We start from the raw sequence: 16,924 nt of genomic DNA on the forward strand, positions 1-16,924 counted from the left end.
TAAGATGCAAATGAATTTTCAAAATTGGTAAAAAATTAGTCGCTTGAATTTTCCTGATTGCTTGAATGTGAGATTATGCTATCGCTGCTTTCTTCTTATTATTACAAGAATAGCATAACTGTCGGAGAGCATAACTCACGCCGATTAAAGGGCACAGGGACAAAGTAAAGACGTCAGAAGCCAAAAGAGGAGGATTCAATTTGTTCGAATATATTAAGATGCAAATGAATTTTCAAAATTGGTCAAAAATTAGTCGCTTGAATTTTCCTGATAGCTTGAATGTGAGATTATGCTATCGCTGCTTTCTTCTTATTATTACACGAAGAGCATAACTGTCGGAGAGCATAACTCGCGCCGATTAAAGGGCACAGGGACAAAGTAAAGACGTCAGAAGCCAAAAGAGGAGGCAAGGAGACCGTAGACGGTTCATAATCGAGGTTGTCGTGGGAGTTCATAAAGGTGTCGTTCGAGTTGTGTGGTCGAGCCAGCCCGGACAATGGATCTGCGGCCAATAAATTAGGTGGTAGCCAGAAAAAGGACATGATCGCGGTGTGTACGGGAAAATAGCGTGACACGTATGATCGCGGCGGTAGGTGGACATCTACCGTTCATTTTTCCTGCTGGTCGTAAAGAAAAGTTCTGTGGCCGCAGTCTGAATGGGACGACAAGTGACCGCGATATTGTACGTGGAACGAATCTTTCTCGTGAATGAGGAGATCTTCAGGGTGGACGTCTTCGGGATTGAAAGAACCGGCGATAATTCACGAGAACGCTCGAGGACACTCGAGGCATCCGGGATTTTCGCACGGTGCTCTTTGGCAATCCCTCTTCCTCTGTGATTCTGTCTTATTCCGACGTTATTGTCGTCATTAAGCTGTTCATTGAACGCCCCCGATTATCCACAGATAAAAATACAACGTGTTGCTTAGGCTGTTCATTTGCTCTGCTACATTGCTCTTGCAATTTTTCTGGACTAGGTCAAAAATTAAACTTTAGGTCTGAGAAATTGTCGATATTTAAACTGCTGTAACTTCGTGCACGAAAATCGTACGACAGTCTACTCGAGCTTGTTTCGAAGGGCGGAGCCTCCGCGTTTACACCCTGTAATTTAATTTGTTCAAAAATCTCCTTTTTGTTGCAGAACGGAGCGAGAAACTGAAGCTACCTTCCTCTTCTAAATTTTACTAATTCAAACGACCCTACGAAGTTCAATCATTTGTTTGTGGGGAAAATTCGTGTCGAGATGACTTTGTTAAGGGAAGTTTCCCCGTCGGAACGACCGTTCAAATATTGACGTACGATTCTTTCTCGCCGTTTTATCGCGCTTCAAATAACAGTCGTTTGTTTCCTCTGTTATCAAAATTTAGGTACGATTTCCCCTGATTACGAAACCCTGAAGAGCGACGAAGAATACTTTGATGATCTAACGTCGCCGAAGAAATTCAAAACCACCCCTGCCCTTGCCGACTTTCGGTTTGAGCGATCCAGAAATTCGCACGTCCGCGGGCATCGTCGGCGGCTCGTTAATAACGTTAATCGCCGACAGGAATAAATGAATCGACGTTAGGACGCGCTGCAGGTGGTGAGATCACGAAGGGTGGTCCAGCCGCAGTTGCATTGTTACGGTGCGGAAATCTGTGACACCGTGCACGGTAATATCATCGTTATAATCACACAGATGCTAGGGATATCGAGATTTCGATATTATATTGCGGTTACGGTGGCTTTGTGCCACTTTGTGGCTGACTTTTCTCTAAAGAGCTGCCGGGAGGACCCCCGTCGGGTGAAGGTATACGTCTCTGCGGGGTTTGTCGGCCCCTGTCGACAGCTACGGTTCTCCCTATCTCACCTTTCCCTGATGCGTTTACCTGCGAGTTACGCATACTGATGGAACAGACGCTCTTGTTGCGAATCTGGGACAAATTGATGCTGCCTTTCGGGGAGACCAGGGGTTGCTAAATTCGCTTCGAATCGGGCATTTAGTCTCCCGTATAGAGTTGTGCAGAATTACAATCGCGCGCGCGCGCGAATTACTCAAGGAATTATAATTACAAAATAAATCAATTACATTATCATTCAATTACACTATAATTCAATGACATTTTAATTCGTAATTCAGATCTCCATTCACTTAAATTAGAACATAGTTCGTAATTGCAATTACAAAATACTAAGTAATTGAATTACGTTATTTATGATGCATGTAAATGAAATTTGATATTACGAATTGAAAAACAATAAATTAATAGGTAACAATAGAGAAGAAAATACGCATTGTATTGTATTTGCATTGTATTATTATATATTGTGTGCATTGTATTTGAATTACAGTCTTGATTAAAATAATTAGCAATTGAATTAACTGACAGGTTTGAATTATGTAATTGAATAATAGCGCGGTTGAATTACTATATCATTGAAATTCTTATACAATTATATTCTGAAACTCTGCTTCCGAATCTATTTCGAGTAGCACATATTTTAGTGTTCCTGTACATCGAATCGCGTCGACCATCGCTTGTCAGGTATTTTCTAATCGATCGGTAGTCTGCCAGCACCTGACGTTTCCAAATTTCCGGAGCTAGTCTGAACCATCGCGATTTGGGGCAGAAGTGTTTGCGATCATGTTGGAACCGTTGATCGTCCTCACGGTTCTGAACTGCCTCTTCATGTTCAGCTCGACGATGACGACGTGCGCGCTGTGGTAAAGGCCGTATAGACAGCTATTGCACTTTCTAATTACTTTATTCCTTTTATTATTGCATTTTCTAACTGCTTTATTTCTTTTATTATAACACTTTCTGATTGCTTTGTTCCTTTTATTATCAATCCCCAATCCCATAGAACAATTTCTGTGACCGTCGAGAACCGAAGCAATCTAAGATTCGACCCTGATCCACTGTCAATTATCTGATAGGTGGCAGTATCGCACTCACCGGTGCTGTTTCCGACGAGACCCCGCCAACCAGGCTGCCAAACACGCTCAGTCGAAACAGAAAGCCCCCTACGCGAAGGTATCCAAAAGGGTGGAGAAACCGAAGCATGAAAACGGTAACGAGAAAGGCTCTGTAAACGACTCTGTAAACAGCTCCGTAAACGGCTCTGCAAACGGAAACGGCAACAATCGGGACAGATCCAACTCCGTGGCGCACCGCGAGGGTAAAAGCAGAAGGAACTCGAAGCTGAATACGAGATCGAACTCGAAGAACTGGTTCAGGAACAAATCCCACAGCGCCGATCCCGCGTCTTCCTTGTAAGGAACAATCTAAATGATCGTGTTGTACTTGCAGATTTGAATAGCTTGATCGTTTTTTAGATCGGAGACCTTGGAAATCTGGGAGATACAGGAGAACGACAGGATGTCGGAGGGCGCAGGCAGGATGTCGGAGGACGCGGGAAGGATGTCGGAAGACACAGGAAGGATGTCCGAGGAGACTGCAAAGATGTCTGAAGCCTCGCAAACCGGCACCGAGGCGAAATCGGCTGTAGTGATGGAGTACTCGACTGTTCAGAAGATCGTGCAGATACTGGATGATACCAGTGATCTTGACGCAACGAGAATAGCCATCAGAGACTTCAACGCCAGACACAATCCCGAGAGGAAGATACAAGAGTTAAACATCGAGCCGAGAAACGAGCCTCGATCTCCCATTTGCACAACGTTACCGCAAACTTGATCTAGAATAAACGACAGCTCCATGTAATATCAGTCTTAATATCTGACTACTATAGTGATACTAAAAAGTATAAGTACTAAATAATATATATTATTATATTATATTATAATATATAATATATAATATATAATATATAATATATAATATATATTATAATATATTATATATATATTATTATTAGTATATATTAGTATATACTAATGATCTGCGTTAATTGTATGATGCAGGCGGACCGTAGACGTTTACTTCACTTCTCAATAATTTCAGTCAGTTGAAAATTACGCGACAGTACAACTCTTCAAATATTTTCTCTGTCAACTTACGTCATGCTGCGTAAAATCCGCAATATATTCATAAAACAGTTCAGGAATTTAAAAGATCGCTTGTCTACCTTTAGAGAACGCTTCAGAGAATTTCGTATATCATAAAAGAATGCTTTATTAGAAAGATCGTATTAGAGACAATTGTTCACAAAATTAGTTCGGTTGCTTCAAGAATGCTTGCCCTTGAACCATCATCTTCTGGATTTTCTCTTGGTTACTTTCTTCTTCGGTTCTTCTTTTGGGATCTTCTCGGTTCTCGACCTCTCTAACTCGTCGCAGACCTCCTGAGGAACCGGAGGGACTTCCGGTTCGCTACGTACAGGCTGCGGAGGCGGTTGAGGCGTTCTCAGCTCCAGTTCGATGTGTCTCTTCGGCTCGTCGACAGGCACAGACTTCTTCTTCACTTTCAGCATGAACACGTTCTCGTTGCCTTCGGTGACGCGATCAGTGTGCACTTCCTGCGCGCACGGTCCATCCATGACCGGGTAGATGGTGAACATTCGGCACTTGTCGTCCTCGCTTCGACCCTCCGTGCATTGGCCAACCTTGAAAGTAATATTCGAGGTGCATTGGACGAACCAACAAAATGCATTCAAACTCTCTGTACCTCGTAGTAGATGCCCTGAGACTTGCTAGTGGAACCGTCCTTCTTCCCCATTTGGGTCTTCGACTGGATTCGAAAGAGGATCTGATTGTTGGTGGGTCCCTTCAGGATCTTAGGCCCCTCTTTGCCAGAAGGCCTCTGTATTTCAACGACGTCGCAGTCGCACGGTGGAATCCAGTCGCCTAATTTCTTCGATCTACCTTTCTCTCTCTCCATGCGAATTATCAGCTGATTGCCGACCATCGCGGTACCGATTTCCCTATAGTACTTTGCCCCTACGTTCTTCGATTTGTCTGGGGGTGGACATTCCGGTGGGCATGGCACCGGAGGCATCGGTGGACAAGCGTACATGTTACCTAATATTGTTTAACTGTTTATCACGTAAGAAGATTATATAATAACAGGAATTTGGAGAGCAATTCTTGGATCCATTTTACCGAGGAAGGTTAGCCGAGGGTGCTCTTTTTGCTTGAGAAATCGATCTACGAGCAAGTTCAGACGGCTATAGAAACCGATCCGTCATGGCATTCAACCCACTAACCTAACTAAGAAAAACCCTTCACTATGTTAAACCCAAACCCTTTGTTCTCCTCGCAGAACGATTAACACCTTGGAAAGATGATCGTCGCGACTCGCCAGTGCGGCTGTCCGCCGAAGAAGGAGGAACCACCATGTTCCCCTTGTTGCGTGAATAAGCGGAGCAAGAAGACCGAGCTTGGAGCTGGATGTGGATCCTCGAAGAACCTGAAATCGATCCTTTCTCGTCCGAAGATCAAAGAGCCAATCTGCTGTCCGATAAAACCGCCAGAGTGCAAGGAGCCTCCAGTTGTCAAGGTGCGTTCCGATATCGCGGAACGTGGCCTGCCCTACAAAGAGCTGGAGGCCACAATCAACGACAATAGGCTGGTGATAAGGACTCAGAAGGAGCCTCCTAAAGAAGACTTTGATCCACCCTGCGACTGCTCCGAGGATCCTCGAGCGAAAATCATCGAAGAGGAGAAGAAACCGGACCAGCCGTCGGACAGTCGTACTCTCACGCTGTTCCCGCAGGGTTTGAATCTCGAAGACGAGGCAGAAAAGGTTTCCCAGGAGGAACACGAGGAGCCTGAACCTCCGAAGAGGATGTTGGAAGAGAATCCTAACATATTTCGGCTCAGGGTGTGGAAGAAGTCGAAGGACGGGCAGAATATCGATCTCGAGTTTCGAACGCCTCGGCCTTGGTCGAAGAAGATGAGGCTGGAGCACGAGAAAGCTCTGCTTTTGGCGATCAAGCCTAAAGCACTCGAAACGCTCAAGGAGCAGGATGAGAAAGAGGTTGAACCGAGGAAGAAGAAGAAGAAGAGAAGCGGAAGGTCGAGGAAGAGAAAAGTGCGGAACGAGTGCGAAGAGATTCTGGCGAGGACGCCTTGCGGAAAGAAAAAGAGGAAGATCTCGGACGATTGCTGATTCTCCGTTGTTGTACAATATTCTGGACACAATAAACAGTACTCCGCTCATCCGTAGTTGATCTCTGAAGGTGTGATTATTTTTTACCATTTTTTTTGTACGACAAAACAACTTTCTTCGAAGAGAGACCAGGAGGAGGGGCTGACAGTTGCTCTAATCTTCAAATTAATTACGATGCTATAGACGTTCTAATTTTCAAGTTAATTACGAGGCAATAGCCGCTCGAATTTTCAAGTTGATTACGAGACAATAGTCGCTCTAATTTTCAAGTTAACTGTAGATCCGAGGAAAATCGTGCTTCGAAGATGATCCATCGACTGTCCCCGGTCCATTCAAGCAATTTGCCTCGGACCAGGTAGGATCCTGAGGATCGATGGGACTTAACTCCCTATTGAACGGTGCGACAGGTACCCTACGCGCCCTTTTCTGGGCGTGGACACCTTAGCGCTCGGCCATTAATCCATTTCGTAGGTAAATACATCTCGAGGATAAACGTAACGGTCGTGGACTGACCGATCCTCGAGTGTCTCGTGCAGTTGCATGGTTATCTGTAATTAACGGGCATCACCGCAAACGGAAGGGTACGTTTCATTGGGCTCGACCTTTGGAATCGCGTGATACCGTCCTGGTAGTTCTCCGACTCGTTTTTTCCAAATTGTTTCTATTATTAAATGAAGTTGTTTGCGAAGTCGTTTCGTTTTTCACGTAATTTATTAATTCTTTTCGGGATTTCGAAGTCGACAGAAAAATGTGAAAAGATCGTAGAACAAAGGGATCGATACAGCGTTGAATAAAATTTGCTCTAAATATTTAGAAATCTTTTGAAACTTCTGCTTGCTCGATAAACGAAGACATAAAAGCAGTTACAAATTCACAAAATTTCGATTATTATTAAGAAGACGCGGAAATCGAAGAACGATCGAAGCGAAGGAATCCGGAGCCACGAGGATCCCCGATGAAAATGGTCTTCTGTACAATTAGGCAACCCTACTGACCACTATTCTTCTATCCTCGCAACACTCGGGATGAAAAACGAAGAGAATTTTCCGTGACTGGTTTTTCTCCCGCGTTGAATGAACGGGCCCGAAGAAAGAGATCTCGAAAAGTCTCTGGAGCGTTTCTCACGACCAAGAAGAAGTCGGGGAGTCAGGTGCGTGGTTGAATGGATCCATGGATTTGTGGATCCATTCACTGTTCCACGGAGAACTGGCCATCCGCCCACCGAGGCCCCATTTTTTCGTGTCAGGGAATTAAGAGGAAACGACGGGAAAAAAATATAGTATAGGAACGATATTTCAGCGAAGCGTGTGACGTCGGAATCCGAGATGTCGTGGGAGGCTTGACGAAATTTCCTTGGTCGCGACGATAATCCTAGAATGGAGAGAAACGTAATTCCTGGATCATCGGTGTCGCCGGAGATCCATTGTCGGATGACATGAATCGCTGCTGCGACACTTCTGCCTTCTGTATTAGAATTAATCCCCTTCTTCTTTTTCTTCTTCCTTGCCAGCATCCTCTTTCAACCCTCAATTGTTAAATACTTCAGAAATTATGGCATCCATCAAAGTATCAATGATATCGTTTTTGGTCACAAGGCATCCTGTAATCAATCGAATGATCTTCTCAATCGTCTTTTTCTTCTTGATTACTGGATAAATTTATTTTATTTCTGTATTAAAATTAATCTGCTTCTTCTTCTTTGCCAGCATTCTCTTTCAACCCCTAATTGTTAGAATACTTCAGAAACTATGGCATACATCAAGATATCAATGATTCCTTTTTCGGTCTCAAGGCTTCCTGTAATCAATCTAATGATCTTCACAATCTTCTTTTTCTTTTTAATTACTGGATCAATTTATTTGAACACCCTAGCGATCAGAATACTTCAAGAGGTATGAAACCCCAACAATTCCTTCATGAACATAGAGCTTAACACTTTCACAACCGCTAACACCACTGTGGTGTCATGGGCAGGCCAGTCGTTGTATGCCGGTGACACTCATGTGGTGTCATTGGTAGACCAGTCGTTATTTGCCGGTGACACTCGCGTAGTACCATTGATAGGTACCATGAATTTTGTTTTATATTTGTACGTTTCAATAATTATCACACAAAGGGAAAATATTGTTGTATAATAATGTTGATTATTGATTTATAATAATAATGTTAATTGTTTTATGAATTTACGTAAAGTTTTTTCTTCCAAAATATTGTCGGCCACTGGCGACGTTTCACTGCGCTAACATGAGGTTGAGAAAGTGTGTTAAGGCTTCTGTAATCAACTTGCAAACATTAATTAAAGCATTCGTTAATTCCATACTAAAACAAAATGGACGATGAAATTAATCAGCTGATCAAGTTTATTCACAATTTAGTGCTTCAAATTAATATCCACATTCAACCCTTAAACTATTAGAATGACTAAAAAACTATGCCATAGGTCAAAAAATTAACAATTCCTTCCCGAACATAAATCCCAAGGCTCCACTGATTTATCTGCAAACAATTATACGTCAATCCTATGAGAAAGCAAAATTAACAAACAGAAAAATATATAAAAACGTTCATAAAGTACACCGTTCTCTGCGAGACGCAAACATTTCTGATCCCCCAGCCGATTCTCCGCAGTTTCCGCGACTTTCATCTTTAGAATCCCATAGTTACCTGCATCGACGAATGCAACGCGCCTGCAGAAGCGACTGCAGCCGCTCCGGGTGGTCCTGTATATCGGAATGTTTGCCCACGTCATTGTTGCGTCTCCGGCACTCGATCCCAGCCCCGTTTAAAAATCGTTTAGCCCTTAATAGGCCGTCTCTCGGTGCCCAGATCCGTAAATACGCGTCCCCGTCGTGGAAACGGCAGTTCAGGTGGCCGTCGACGGACCATCCTCGCGCTCACCAGGCCGCTTGGCACACCCGGAGTGCGTTGACTTTCTGATATATGGATCACCGTCGATCCACGAATTGTCCCCTGGACCGATTCTCTATAGCGTATATCAGGGACGCCGCGTAGCTGGACGAGCCGTATTAGGGGCTAAATATTTTGTAAACGCCGGAGAGTTACGGGGCACCATGCTGGCACCCCATGGATGTCGCTGGACAACGAACGTTATTACTAGACTGCTGATATTCGTGCATCAAAGTAGAAACTTCGTGCTTCGATTGTACAACAGAGTTAGATGAAAGTGCACTTCTTCTGTTAGCAGTTGCAATAAACTGTAAATAATGGAACAACACTTTTTTTAAATTGCTCTGTCTTCGATATCCTATACATAATTTCGCTCACCCATTTCTGCTGGAAATGCGTGTAATAATAATTTATAATAATAATATGCCTTTCATCGGTGATTTGTACGCCTACTTCAAGGATGCGACGTTATTCCTGGAAAAGTAAAACAGCAGTACAGCAAATATATAATAAAGTAGTACAAAAAATAGACTATATTAGACCCTAATAATAGACCAAATAATAGACCGTAGAAGACCCGAAGATAATATAAGTTTGATTATATAAAGTAATTTAAAGCTGTACGAAAAATTTCCGTAAAACGGCGAGATGTGACGAAAGAACTTCGTGCGAGAGAAGGAAACCGAATCGTTCGCACACGTTTCACGCGAAGACTTTGTCCGCAAGTTGTTGCTCGATAAGCGAGGCGTTGAATCATGCGAAATAAAAGTAATGGTGTCCTCCCGCCGGGTGTTCTTCCTGCTCTCCGAGTTCTCGCGTTCCTTTTAATAGTCACGAGTTATAGAAACGTCCACGGGGTGTCGAAAGGAGAATACGTTCTTTGGAGAATGTTCCCGATGCTGTCGAGTAATAGCTGCGCAAGATTCTTTGCCCCTACGGCCTGGAAAAGGGATGATTTATCGTTTAAATACAGAAGAATTGCACGACTGTTCCGTTACATGGATTTTACAGCACGTTACGGAAGCGTTTGGACCATTAGCGCTAAACCGGTGACTTTCGAGAGATTTTTTTTCTTACTTTAACGCTAGAACTAGCAAACCAGTCAAAATGACTTTTACAATTCCTGATATTATAGAAATATTTCTAGGAGAAATTTCTAGGTACGCTTCTTTATTGAAGTATGCATTGCAATATAAATCATAGAAAGTCTAAATAAATTCAGTTTTGGCATCGTTATAAAACAATGTACATTAATCGCGTTTAGAGATCGGTAGGTAGTTCCAGTGTTAAAAAAATATTGCAAGTTATTTCTGAGGTGTGTAAGTTACAGGATGCAACAAGTCAAGGATTGCGAAGTGCCTGAAAACTCTGTTTTTGTTCGAACAGCAACTTGCTGTACGCCTCCTCTAATCCTGGAATTAGTACGTCAAAGCGTGCCCGTGTAATCCGAGATTAAGGAGCCTACGGCTCGCTGTAATCCGGGGCACGTTTATGCGATTGTGCGACTTCGGTCCGTAAGCTCACCCTCTCTGCCAATTGGTGCTGACGGAGAAATACTGAAGAGGGTGACTTCCCTGCGAAAGATAAACTCAGGTTCGACAGAAGTCAAAACCAATTAAGAAGAAGAAGAAATTAAAAGAAACTACCAGAGTTTGTAATTAAAGAAAAATATTAGCACTTAAAATTAAAGAAGAATACCAGAGTTCGTAATCAAAGAAGAATAGTAAAGTTTGAAATAAAAAAGAATGCTAGAGCTTGGAATATTAATAATAATTAAATTAATTTAATTAATTAATTCAGCTAGAATTTAAAATTAAAGGGACATGCCAGATTTTTAAATTGAAGAAAAATACTAAGGTATAAAATTAAAAAATGCTACTAAAGCTTGAAATTAAAGAAGATATTGTCAAAAATACTGAATAATTAGAACTCGAAAGGTACCATAAACAGCTGTAGTCATTCCGATGCTTAAGGGGTGCAAAATGTAAATGATTTGATCAAAGCTATACGTACGTGTGATGCAGTTATTTCGCCAGTTTGCACAAGAGCCAGAGAAGCATAAGGGAGGATGAAGATGGGGAGAACGGAGGCCTGTCATATATCTGCAAATCGGTAGGGGGGTGTCAACGAGCTTGAACGAATGTCCCAGCAGGGTTGCTTCTACCCGCCGAGCTGCCGAAAATATGCGTGTCCAAGTGTGAGAATCTGATGCACTTAATCCTTAAGCCGTCGGGTTTTTCCGTCTGTGAACACTGCACGAGTCGCGAGGACCTGCAAACAGATAATTTCAATATCATTACGTGATGCTTATTATTTAACTATAAGTTTTATAAACTTACCGCTCGTTCAATTGCTTAGTTATTCTGTTCGAGACCGTTCAGAGAGTCTTCCAAGTTCCTTCAGTAGTATATTTAATTATTTATTAAAGAGGAAACACATCGATATTATTACTATCCAAAAGTATTTCCCTTCGCGATGTTTCTGAAATTATAAATGAAGCTCTATTTGAAGAATATTAGAATAGAAGAAAAGAATATATTTTTTCATCTCCCTTTCGTGTTATGTACTTCTGCGCATATTCAACTATTTATTGAAAAGGGAACAATGTTATCAACATTGTCAATATTATCAGAAAATAAACCTGCAAAATAATCAAATATATCCTTCTTCGCGATTCTCATTAAATGATACATGAAGCATTATTTGCAGTAAATTAGAATAGAAAGGAAATGTTCTCCAACCCCCTTAGAATGTCTTCGATTTTTAAACTTCGCCAAAATAACGGAGGAATTAATCCCCGGAGTAATTTAGAAGCAGGGCGATCGTGCCGGGGGGAATTAATTGAATCCGAGTTTTTTCCTCGCCGCAATCTGGCCACCACCCCTCGCTCTTCCCACCCCATGATCAACCGAAACATTTATGTATGCGACCACGAGCTGTGCCACAAGAACGTATTGTGATCCAACGCGCAAAAAAGTAGAAGAAGGGCTGAGATAGGCTTGCACAGGGCAACTGTCCCTTTCCAGGCTACAAAAGGGCGCAACTCCCATCCCCTCGAACCAGCCCTTATGCGACAACGGTCCTATACGATGGGAGGGGGATTCCCCCATTCGTCCTACGGGGGCTGCACGTGGTTCTCGCGACGCCATCTTGCACTTAATTGTCGGGAAAATGGTGGTTCTGCAACAGCCCTGACGAAAAACAACGATACTCTCGATGTTAACAATCTTAAAAATATTTGACTTCAATAGAACCTTGAATAATTATCATATAAATATTCTACCTTGTTCAATAAATAACGAGAGATTCAATGTTGAGAATTATTAAAGATTTTAGAGTATTTTCAGAAAGATGTCGACTAACTATCGCAAATAATCTTCTTTTTTAAAAGTGCAAGAAAAATCGAACACTAAATATGTTATATATTCAATAAAAAATATAGTATATATTAAAGTGTTTAGTATTCTGCAAACCATTGGACTTACTTAAGGAACGTTTAATAAATGAAAATAGTCGGAAGTTAGTGTCAAAATAGATAACAATTTATTTATCATTTATAATATAATCTTCAGGTCAAGTTCTCGTGTACATACATATAAGTCAAAATCCCTGCAGTACATGCACTCATCGAGTGCACTGTTTCTTGACTAACATCCGACACACCAGTTGTCGATCGTTAAACATACTAAAAATCACGTTTTATCAAAAATATAATTATCTCTTTCACTTTCTCTCTCCGACATTCGAGCGATTCTACATAAAACGTAGAATCCTTTCATCAAAGGCATCGTCGCGAATTTGTAAAAATATTCGCAAGTGTGTATAAATATATATAAATATAAAGATCTCTCGGACAAATGTACACGCTTTACAAAAATATATACATAATATTGCTATCTTACAAAAGTAACCGCGATCGAGAATCGCCGAGATCGTCAAATCGGATACACGTATGGAGGGAACGGATGTCCTTGAGGTAGTGGATGTCCTTGAGGTAGCGCGTGTCCTAGAGGTAGCGCATGACCCAGGGCGAACATCCCCAAAGCCGCGGCGGACATTCTGTACGGATCACGATTCTCGTGTGTTCTCGTGTGCTTCTTCAAGTGATCCTTCCTGCCGAAGCATTTCCCGCAGACCGGGCAAGAGTGCGGTCGCAATCCTGTGTGAATCCTCTTGTGTCTCGTTAGCTCCTCGTTTCTGGTGAACGCTTTGCCGCAACCCTCTGCGTCGCATTTGAATGGTCTCTCCCCTGTAATTAGAAAATGGACGATATTTTAGTTTTTCTCTGTCGATCTCCAGATATCTCTAATAAGCTGTCTCGTAGCAGATTGCTTGAATATTCTGCCAAAAATACATCAGCGAGGAAATTTCGTTTGGGGAAATACGAAGAATCAAATTTTTACTTTGGTTTGAGATCAAATGAACGGATCCAGGCAAACGTCCTCTGTTTGAACTTCGTAAACATGGACTTTGAACATTAAAATTGAAGCGTCCAAAAAAAAGAAAAAACAATTGCAGCTGTCAGTTAGGGTTAACCGTCACTGACCACACAACATCGTTTGATAAATATGACTGCAAAAAATTTGATATGAAGGTGAAACTCACCGGTATGTATTCTGATGTGACCCTTGAGCTGGCCGTTATTGCTGAAGGCGACGTCGCAGTGTTCGCAACGGAATTTCTTTGGACGAAGCTTCTTCAATTGCTTGGCAACTGCTTCTTGCCTGTGAATCAGCTCCACAGCGTGCTCCATCGTTGGCGGATACAGTCCTTGGGCAAGATGTACTCCAGGGTAATCATGTTGAAACGGCTGACGAATCATTAGAACCGCAGATGTGTTGGGTGTTGTTGATCCCAGTTCCATTGGCATCACTATGGAATTACCATTCAACGAGGCTAAAGTGTTTGTACGATGGAGCGCCATTTGTTGAAGATAACCCATATTCAAAGCCAAATTTGAATAATCCGAGACTGGACTACAACCAGACTCTGCTGTAGTTACACCAGAATAAGACTTTGATGCCAGGGAGACACGCTGTGGACCGGATGGAGTTTCTTCGTGACTGGTGAGGGTTAAATTTTGCTGTGTATTCAATCTGCGCTCGGTTGCGGTTTCTTGACTATCTACCGAGCAGTTCGAACTCGATGCTTCGAACGATGTCTCGCTTCTTCTTCGTTGACGTCCGCGTGTACCGTGGGCACCATCAAGATTCGAACTTGTCGAACTGTTTTCTTCGTAGGTAGATGTGGAAGCGCCGCTATGAACGTCCTCTTCACTTTTGATAACCGTGGACGTCAATATTTTCTCAACACTACCAGATTCAATTGTTGGAATCTGCTCTCTAACATTCGTAGAATTCCAAGGTCTGAAGAACATATTGATCCCGATCCCACGCATGTGTTTTTAGCAGTATAATATAAACTGGAGTGAAGATTTTCCAGAACATTCAACAAAGTTCCCTCGAGCTTGCAGCAGATAAACTTTGAGAATGCAGAGAAATCATTCGTCCACGTTGTATTGATTACAACGCGTTCACGGGGGCTGTCTCCGAAGAAGACTGGTCTTCAGCGAACGCTCCTGCAACCTTATATACCGTCATTGGTGTCCACCCTCTGAACAGGATTGGATCGTTTAGAGATGGCGGTAGGACGAGGAGGTAGAGCGACTAAAAGGCGCCCTTCGATGTAAGGCCAAAGGTGGGTTTTAGGGAGGCCTATCGAGGGCTCGCTGCGCGATGTGAAACCATTCGTACAGAATTAATCGGTCGCCATGGGGCTCTTGCCCTTTTGTTATCGAGTACAGAACCCGAGCAACCATCAGGAACGTTCATGGATAGTGGGAGAAATGCACGGTACCAATTTCAGTTTCTGATACAACCCCTGTTCAAGCTCGTCAACTTGTTTCGTCTTTCCTACCGAAATCATTTCTATTTTTATCATCATTGTCGACTGATAGTTCCTTTTTCAATATCATTTTGTGTATTACCAAACTGCGGGCTATTTGCCGGGCTAGACCTGTAACAATCGTAAGAGCTAAAGATATCACAGCAATTTTTAAAAATGCGATTAAGCGTACATAAATTTTCGTGCTGTTTATTTTTAAATCGCTATGCCTATTGGACATTAATTTACCCGACATGACAACTTGTTATGTTTTTATTATGTTTTCAATTTGTCAAAATTCAAACGCCGGCATACTCTTTATCTATCATATTAATCGCATGACAAATGTGGAGGGAAAAGTTGTATATTTGAATATCTCTTGCAGTGTGTGCAGTATCTTTTGCAATATCTATGCAGTAATCCTCACAAAAAGCTAGTTTTAAGATAATATGTATTTCCTTGTATCGACTCGATTTTGATCGATTTGTCGATCTGTTAAATCTTTTATTTCATCATGGATAGCTTGAGATGATATAATTTTCTTTGTTGTCATCATCGTTCCGATTATGCAACAATGGATCGATCAATTGCGACTAAATGTATATAAATTCTTGTATATTTTTAAATCTCTTCGACTATCGCGTAATTATCGACGCAATATGGCAACTAGTTAAAACCATTTGTTTTTATTATGTTTTTAGTCTGTCGTAATTAAAACAACAGTATATCCTTTATCTATCATAGTAATCGCATGACAAGTATGGAGGCCAAAGTGGTACTGTATATTTGAATATCTTTTTGACAATATGCTAACTATTTTTAAGAGTAAATTGTTTTTCCTATGTCGATCGTTTGCATTTTGATCAATCTGACTCTCAGTTATTTTCTTTGTCGTACAATCAGTGCGATCCTGTGATAATGAACTAAGTAACAATCGTTACTATATATGTATAAAGTCTGAATCTGTATATTTTTAAGTCTCTTCGACTGCTATGTAAACATCGTCACACAATATTGTAACTCGATTAAACAATAAATCCTCTTGTCGAATCATTTGCATTTGTATCACGTTGTCGACCCATCAAAATATTCTCCATTCCATTTTGTATGTATAGCTTCAAGCGACGGAATATTCTTTGCCTACCATCTCAATCGTGTCACAACTGCAAAAGCTAACCGCATCGTTAAAAATTCAGTAACCTGCATATTTTTAAATCACTTCGATTATTGTGCGATCGTCGTCGCAATGTTCTGACTAGTTTTCGAAATAAATTGATTGCAAAATGCAAAAGAAAAGGATGCTCGTCGTTGGAAAACCGCCCCGACAGTTCCGGAGATTGTCGAACAAACGAGCGGATGGTGAGAGCCGCGCGACAGGAAGCAATAATAAATTGTTTATACGGTTGATACGCGACGGATCCGAGCGGGAAGCACTTTAAACACAATGAAACGGACAGTCGCCGGTCCAACGGGTGCCCTCGTGTCCTCTATGGGATATATTCTGCAGAAGTTACGAGGGTGGAGGTCCGCAGAATCGCGTCTCGTTGATTTATTGTAACACTCCAAGTTCGAGGCGACCCTCCGTTTGCCACCTATTCCGCTTCATCCCCTGGCAACCAAGATCTTCCTCTCTCTCTTTCTCGCACCCCCAAAAGCCGCGCGCGCGGTGCCCTTCTGTCAAAACGGTCCTCGTACAAAACCAGCTCGGGACCATTGATGCCTCACTATTTCTCTCCTCCGTTTCTCTGATCGTCCTGCCTCTTTCCCTCGTTATTTCTCTCTCGCTCCTTTTTTCCCTCCCTCTTGCCCCTTTGTTGGTCCACGCCGCGAGATCATCGCCGACATTCTGCCGGTTTGCCACGGATCGTCCCGTCTCCCAGCGACGTTTACACGACTACGCAATCTACTTGCACGCGTACACCGGAGAGATCGATGGTAAACAGAGGCGAGGGAAACGACGAGCCCGCGGATCCGCGGTTTTCGATGGATTTATGGTGGGACAGAAGAATTCGCTTGTCGCGCGTCACATCGACTCGCGATCAGTTTTTATACGACCTAACAGAAATATTTGTACCGTTTACGAA

General features: G+C 42.3%; 4 protein-coding genes and 1 long non-coding RNA gene across 5 annotated transcripts; 3 read left to right on the forward strand and 2 right to left on the reverse strand.

Annotated features, from left to right (window-relative positions):
• The first annotated feature begins 2,305 nt into the window (after nt 1–2,305).
• Nucleotides 2,306–3,704, forward strand: LOC117229183 (uncharacterized). Its single transcript, XM_033485458.2, has 3 exons — nt 2,306–2,704; nt 2,918–3,253; nt 3,317–3,704. The coding sequence occupies exons 1-3, from the start codon at nt 2,625–2,627 to the stop codon at nt 3,675–3,677; spliced, it is 777 nt and encodes a 258-aa protein (XP_033341349.2). The 5' UTR covers nt 2,306–2,624; the 3' UTR covers nt 3,678–3,704.
• A 386-nt stretch (nt 3,705–4,090) lies between these two features.
• Nucleotides 4,091–5,098, reverse strand: LOC117228627 (uncharacterized). The gene is made up of 2 exons (XM_033484479.2): nt 4,608–5,098; nt 4,091–4,545 (listed from the first exon to the last, which is right to left on the reverse strand). The coding sequence occupies exons 1-2, from the start codon at nt 4,953–4,955 to the stop codon at nt 4,192–4,194; spliced, it is 702 nt and encodes a 233-aa protein (XP_033340370.2). The 5' UTR covers nt 4,956–5,098; the 3' UTR covers nt 4,091–4,191.
• LOC117228621 (uncharacterized) lies at nt 5,095–6,106 on the forward strand. The gene has a single exon (XM_033484465.2). It carries the CDS (start codon nt 5,223–5,225, stop codon nt 6,048–6,050), a length of 828 nt encoding a protein of 275 aa, XP_033340356.2. The 5' UTR covers nt 5,095–5,222; the 3' UTR covers nt 6,051–6,106.
• A 6,371-nt stretch (nt 6,107–12,477) lies between these two features.
• On the reverse strand, nt 12,478–14,355 carry LOC117229052 (uncharacterized). Its single transcript, XM_033485201.2, has 2 exons — nt 13,563–14,355; nt 12,478–13,206 (listed from the first exon to the last, which is right to left on the reverse strand). The coding sequence occupies exons 1-2, from the start codon at nt 14,353–14,355 to the stop codon at nt 12,893–12,895; spliced, it is 1,107 nt and encodes a 368-aa protein (XP_033341092.2). The 3' UTR covers nt 12,478–12,892.
• On the forward strand, nt 13,921–15,893 carry LOC143260574 (uncharacterized). Its single transcript, XR_013034850.1, has 2 exons — nt 13,921–14,023; nt 14,198–15,893. It is a non-coding gene; the product is annotated as an uncharacterized LOC143260574 (long non-coding RNA).
• The last annotated feature ends 1,031 nt before the right edge of the window (nt 15,894–16,924 follow it).

This window comes from Megalopta genalis, chromosome 15, assembly GCF_051020955.1.
Source record: "Megalopta genalis isolate 19385.01 chromosome 15, iyMegGena1_principal, whole genome shotgun sequence".
Lineage (NCBI taxonomy): Eukaryota > Metazoa > Arthropoda > Insecta > Hymenoptera > Halictidae > Megalopta > Megalopta genalis.

Coding starts and splice junctions, on each gene's coding strand:
- LOC117229183 (XM_033485458.2), top strand. CDS start 2,625: ATGTTGGAACCGTTGATCGTCCTCACGGTTCTGAACTGCCTCTTCATG. Junction 2,705..2,917: donor ATGACGACGTGCGCGCTGTG/GTAAAGGCCGTA, acceptor ATTATCTGATAG/GTGGCAGTATCGCACTCACC. Junction 3,254..3,316: donor GCCGATCCCGCGTCTTCCTT/GTAAGGAACAAT, acceptor ATCGTTTTTTAG/ATCGGAGACCTTGGAAATCT.
- LOC117228627 (XM_033484479.2), bottom strand. CDS start 4,955: ATGTACGCTTGTCCACCGATGCCTCCGGTGCCATGCCCACCGGAATGT. Junction 4,546..4,607: donor CTCAGGGCATCTACTACGAG/GTACAGAGAGTT, acceptor ATTACTTTCAAG/GTTGGCCAATGCACGGAGGG.
- LOC117228621 (XM_033484465.2), top strand. CDS start 5,223: ATGATCGTCGCGACTCGCCAGTGCGGCTGTCCGCCGAAGAAGGAGGAA.
- LOC117229052 (XM_033485201.2), bottom strand. CDS start 14,355: ATGCGTGGGATCGGGATCAATATGTTCTTCAGACCTTGGAATTCTACG. Junction 13,207..13,562: donor TCACATCAGAATACATACCG/GTGAGTTTCACC, acceptor TTCTAATTACAG/GGGAGAGACCATTCAAATGC.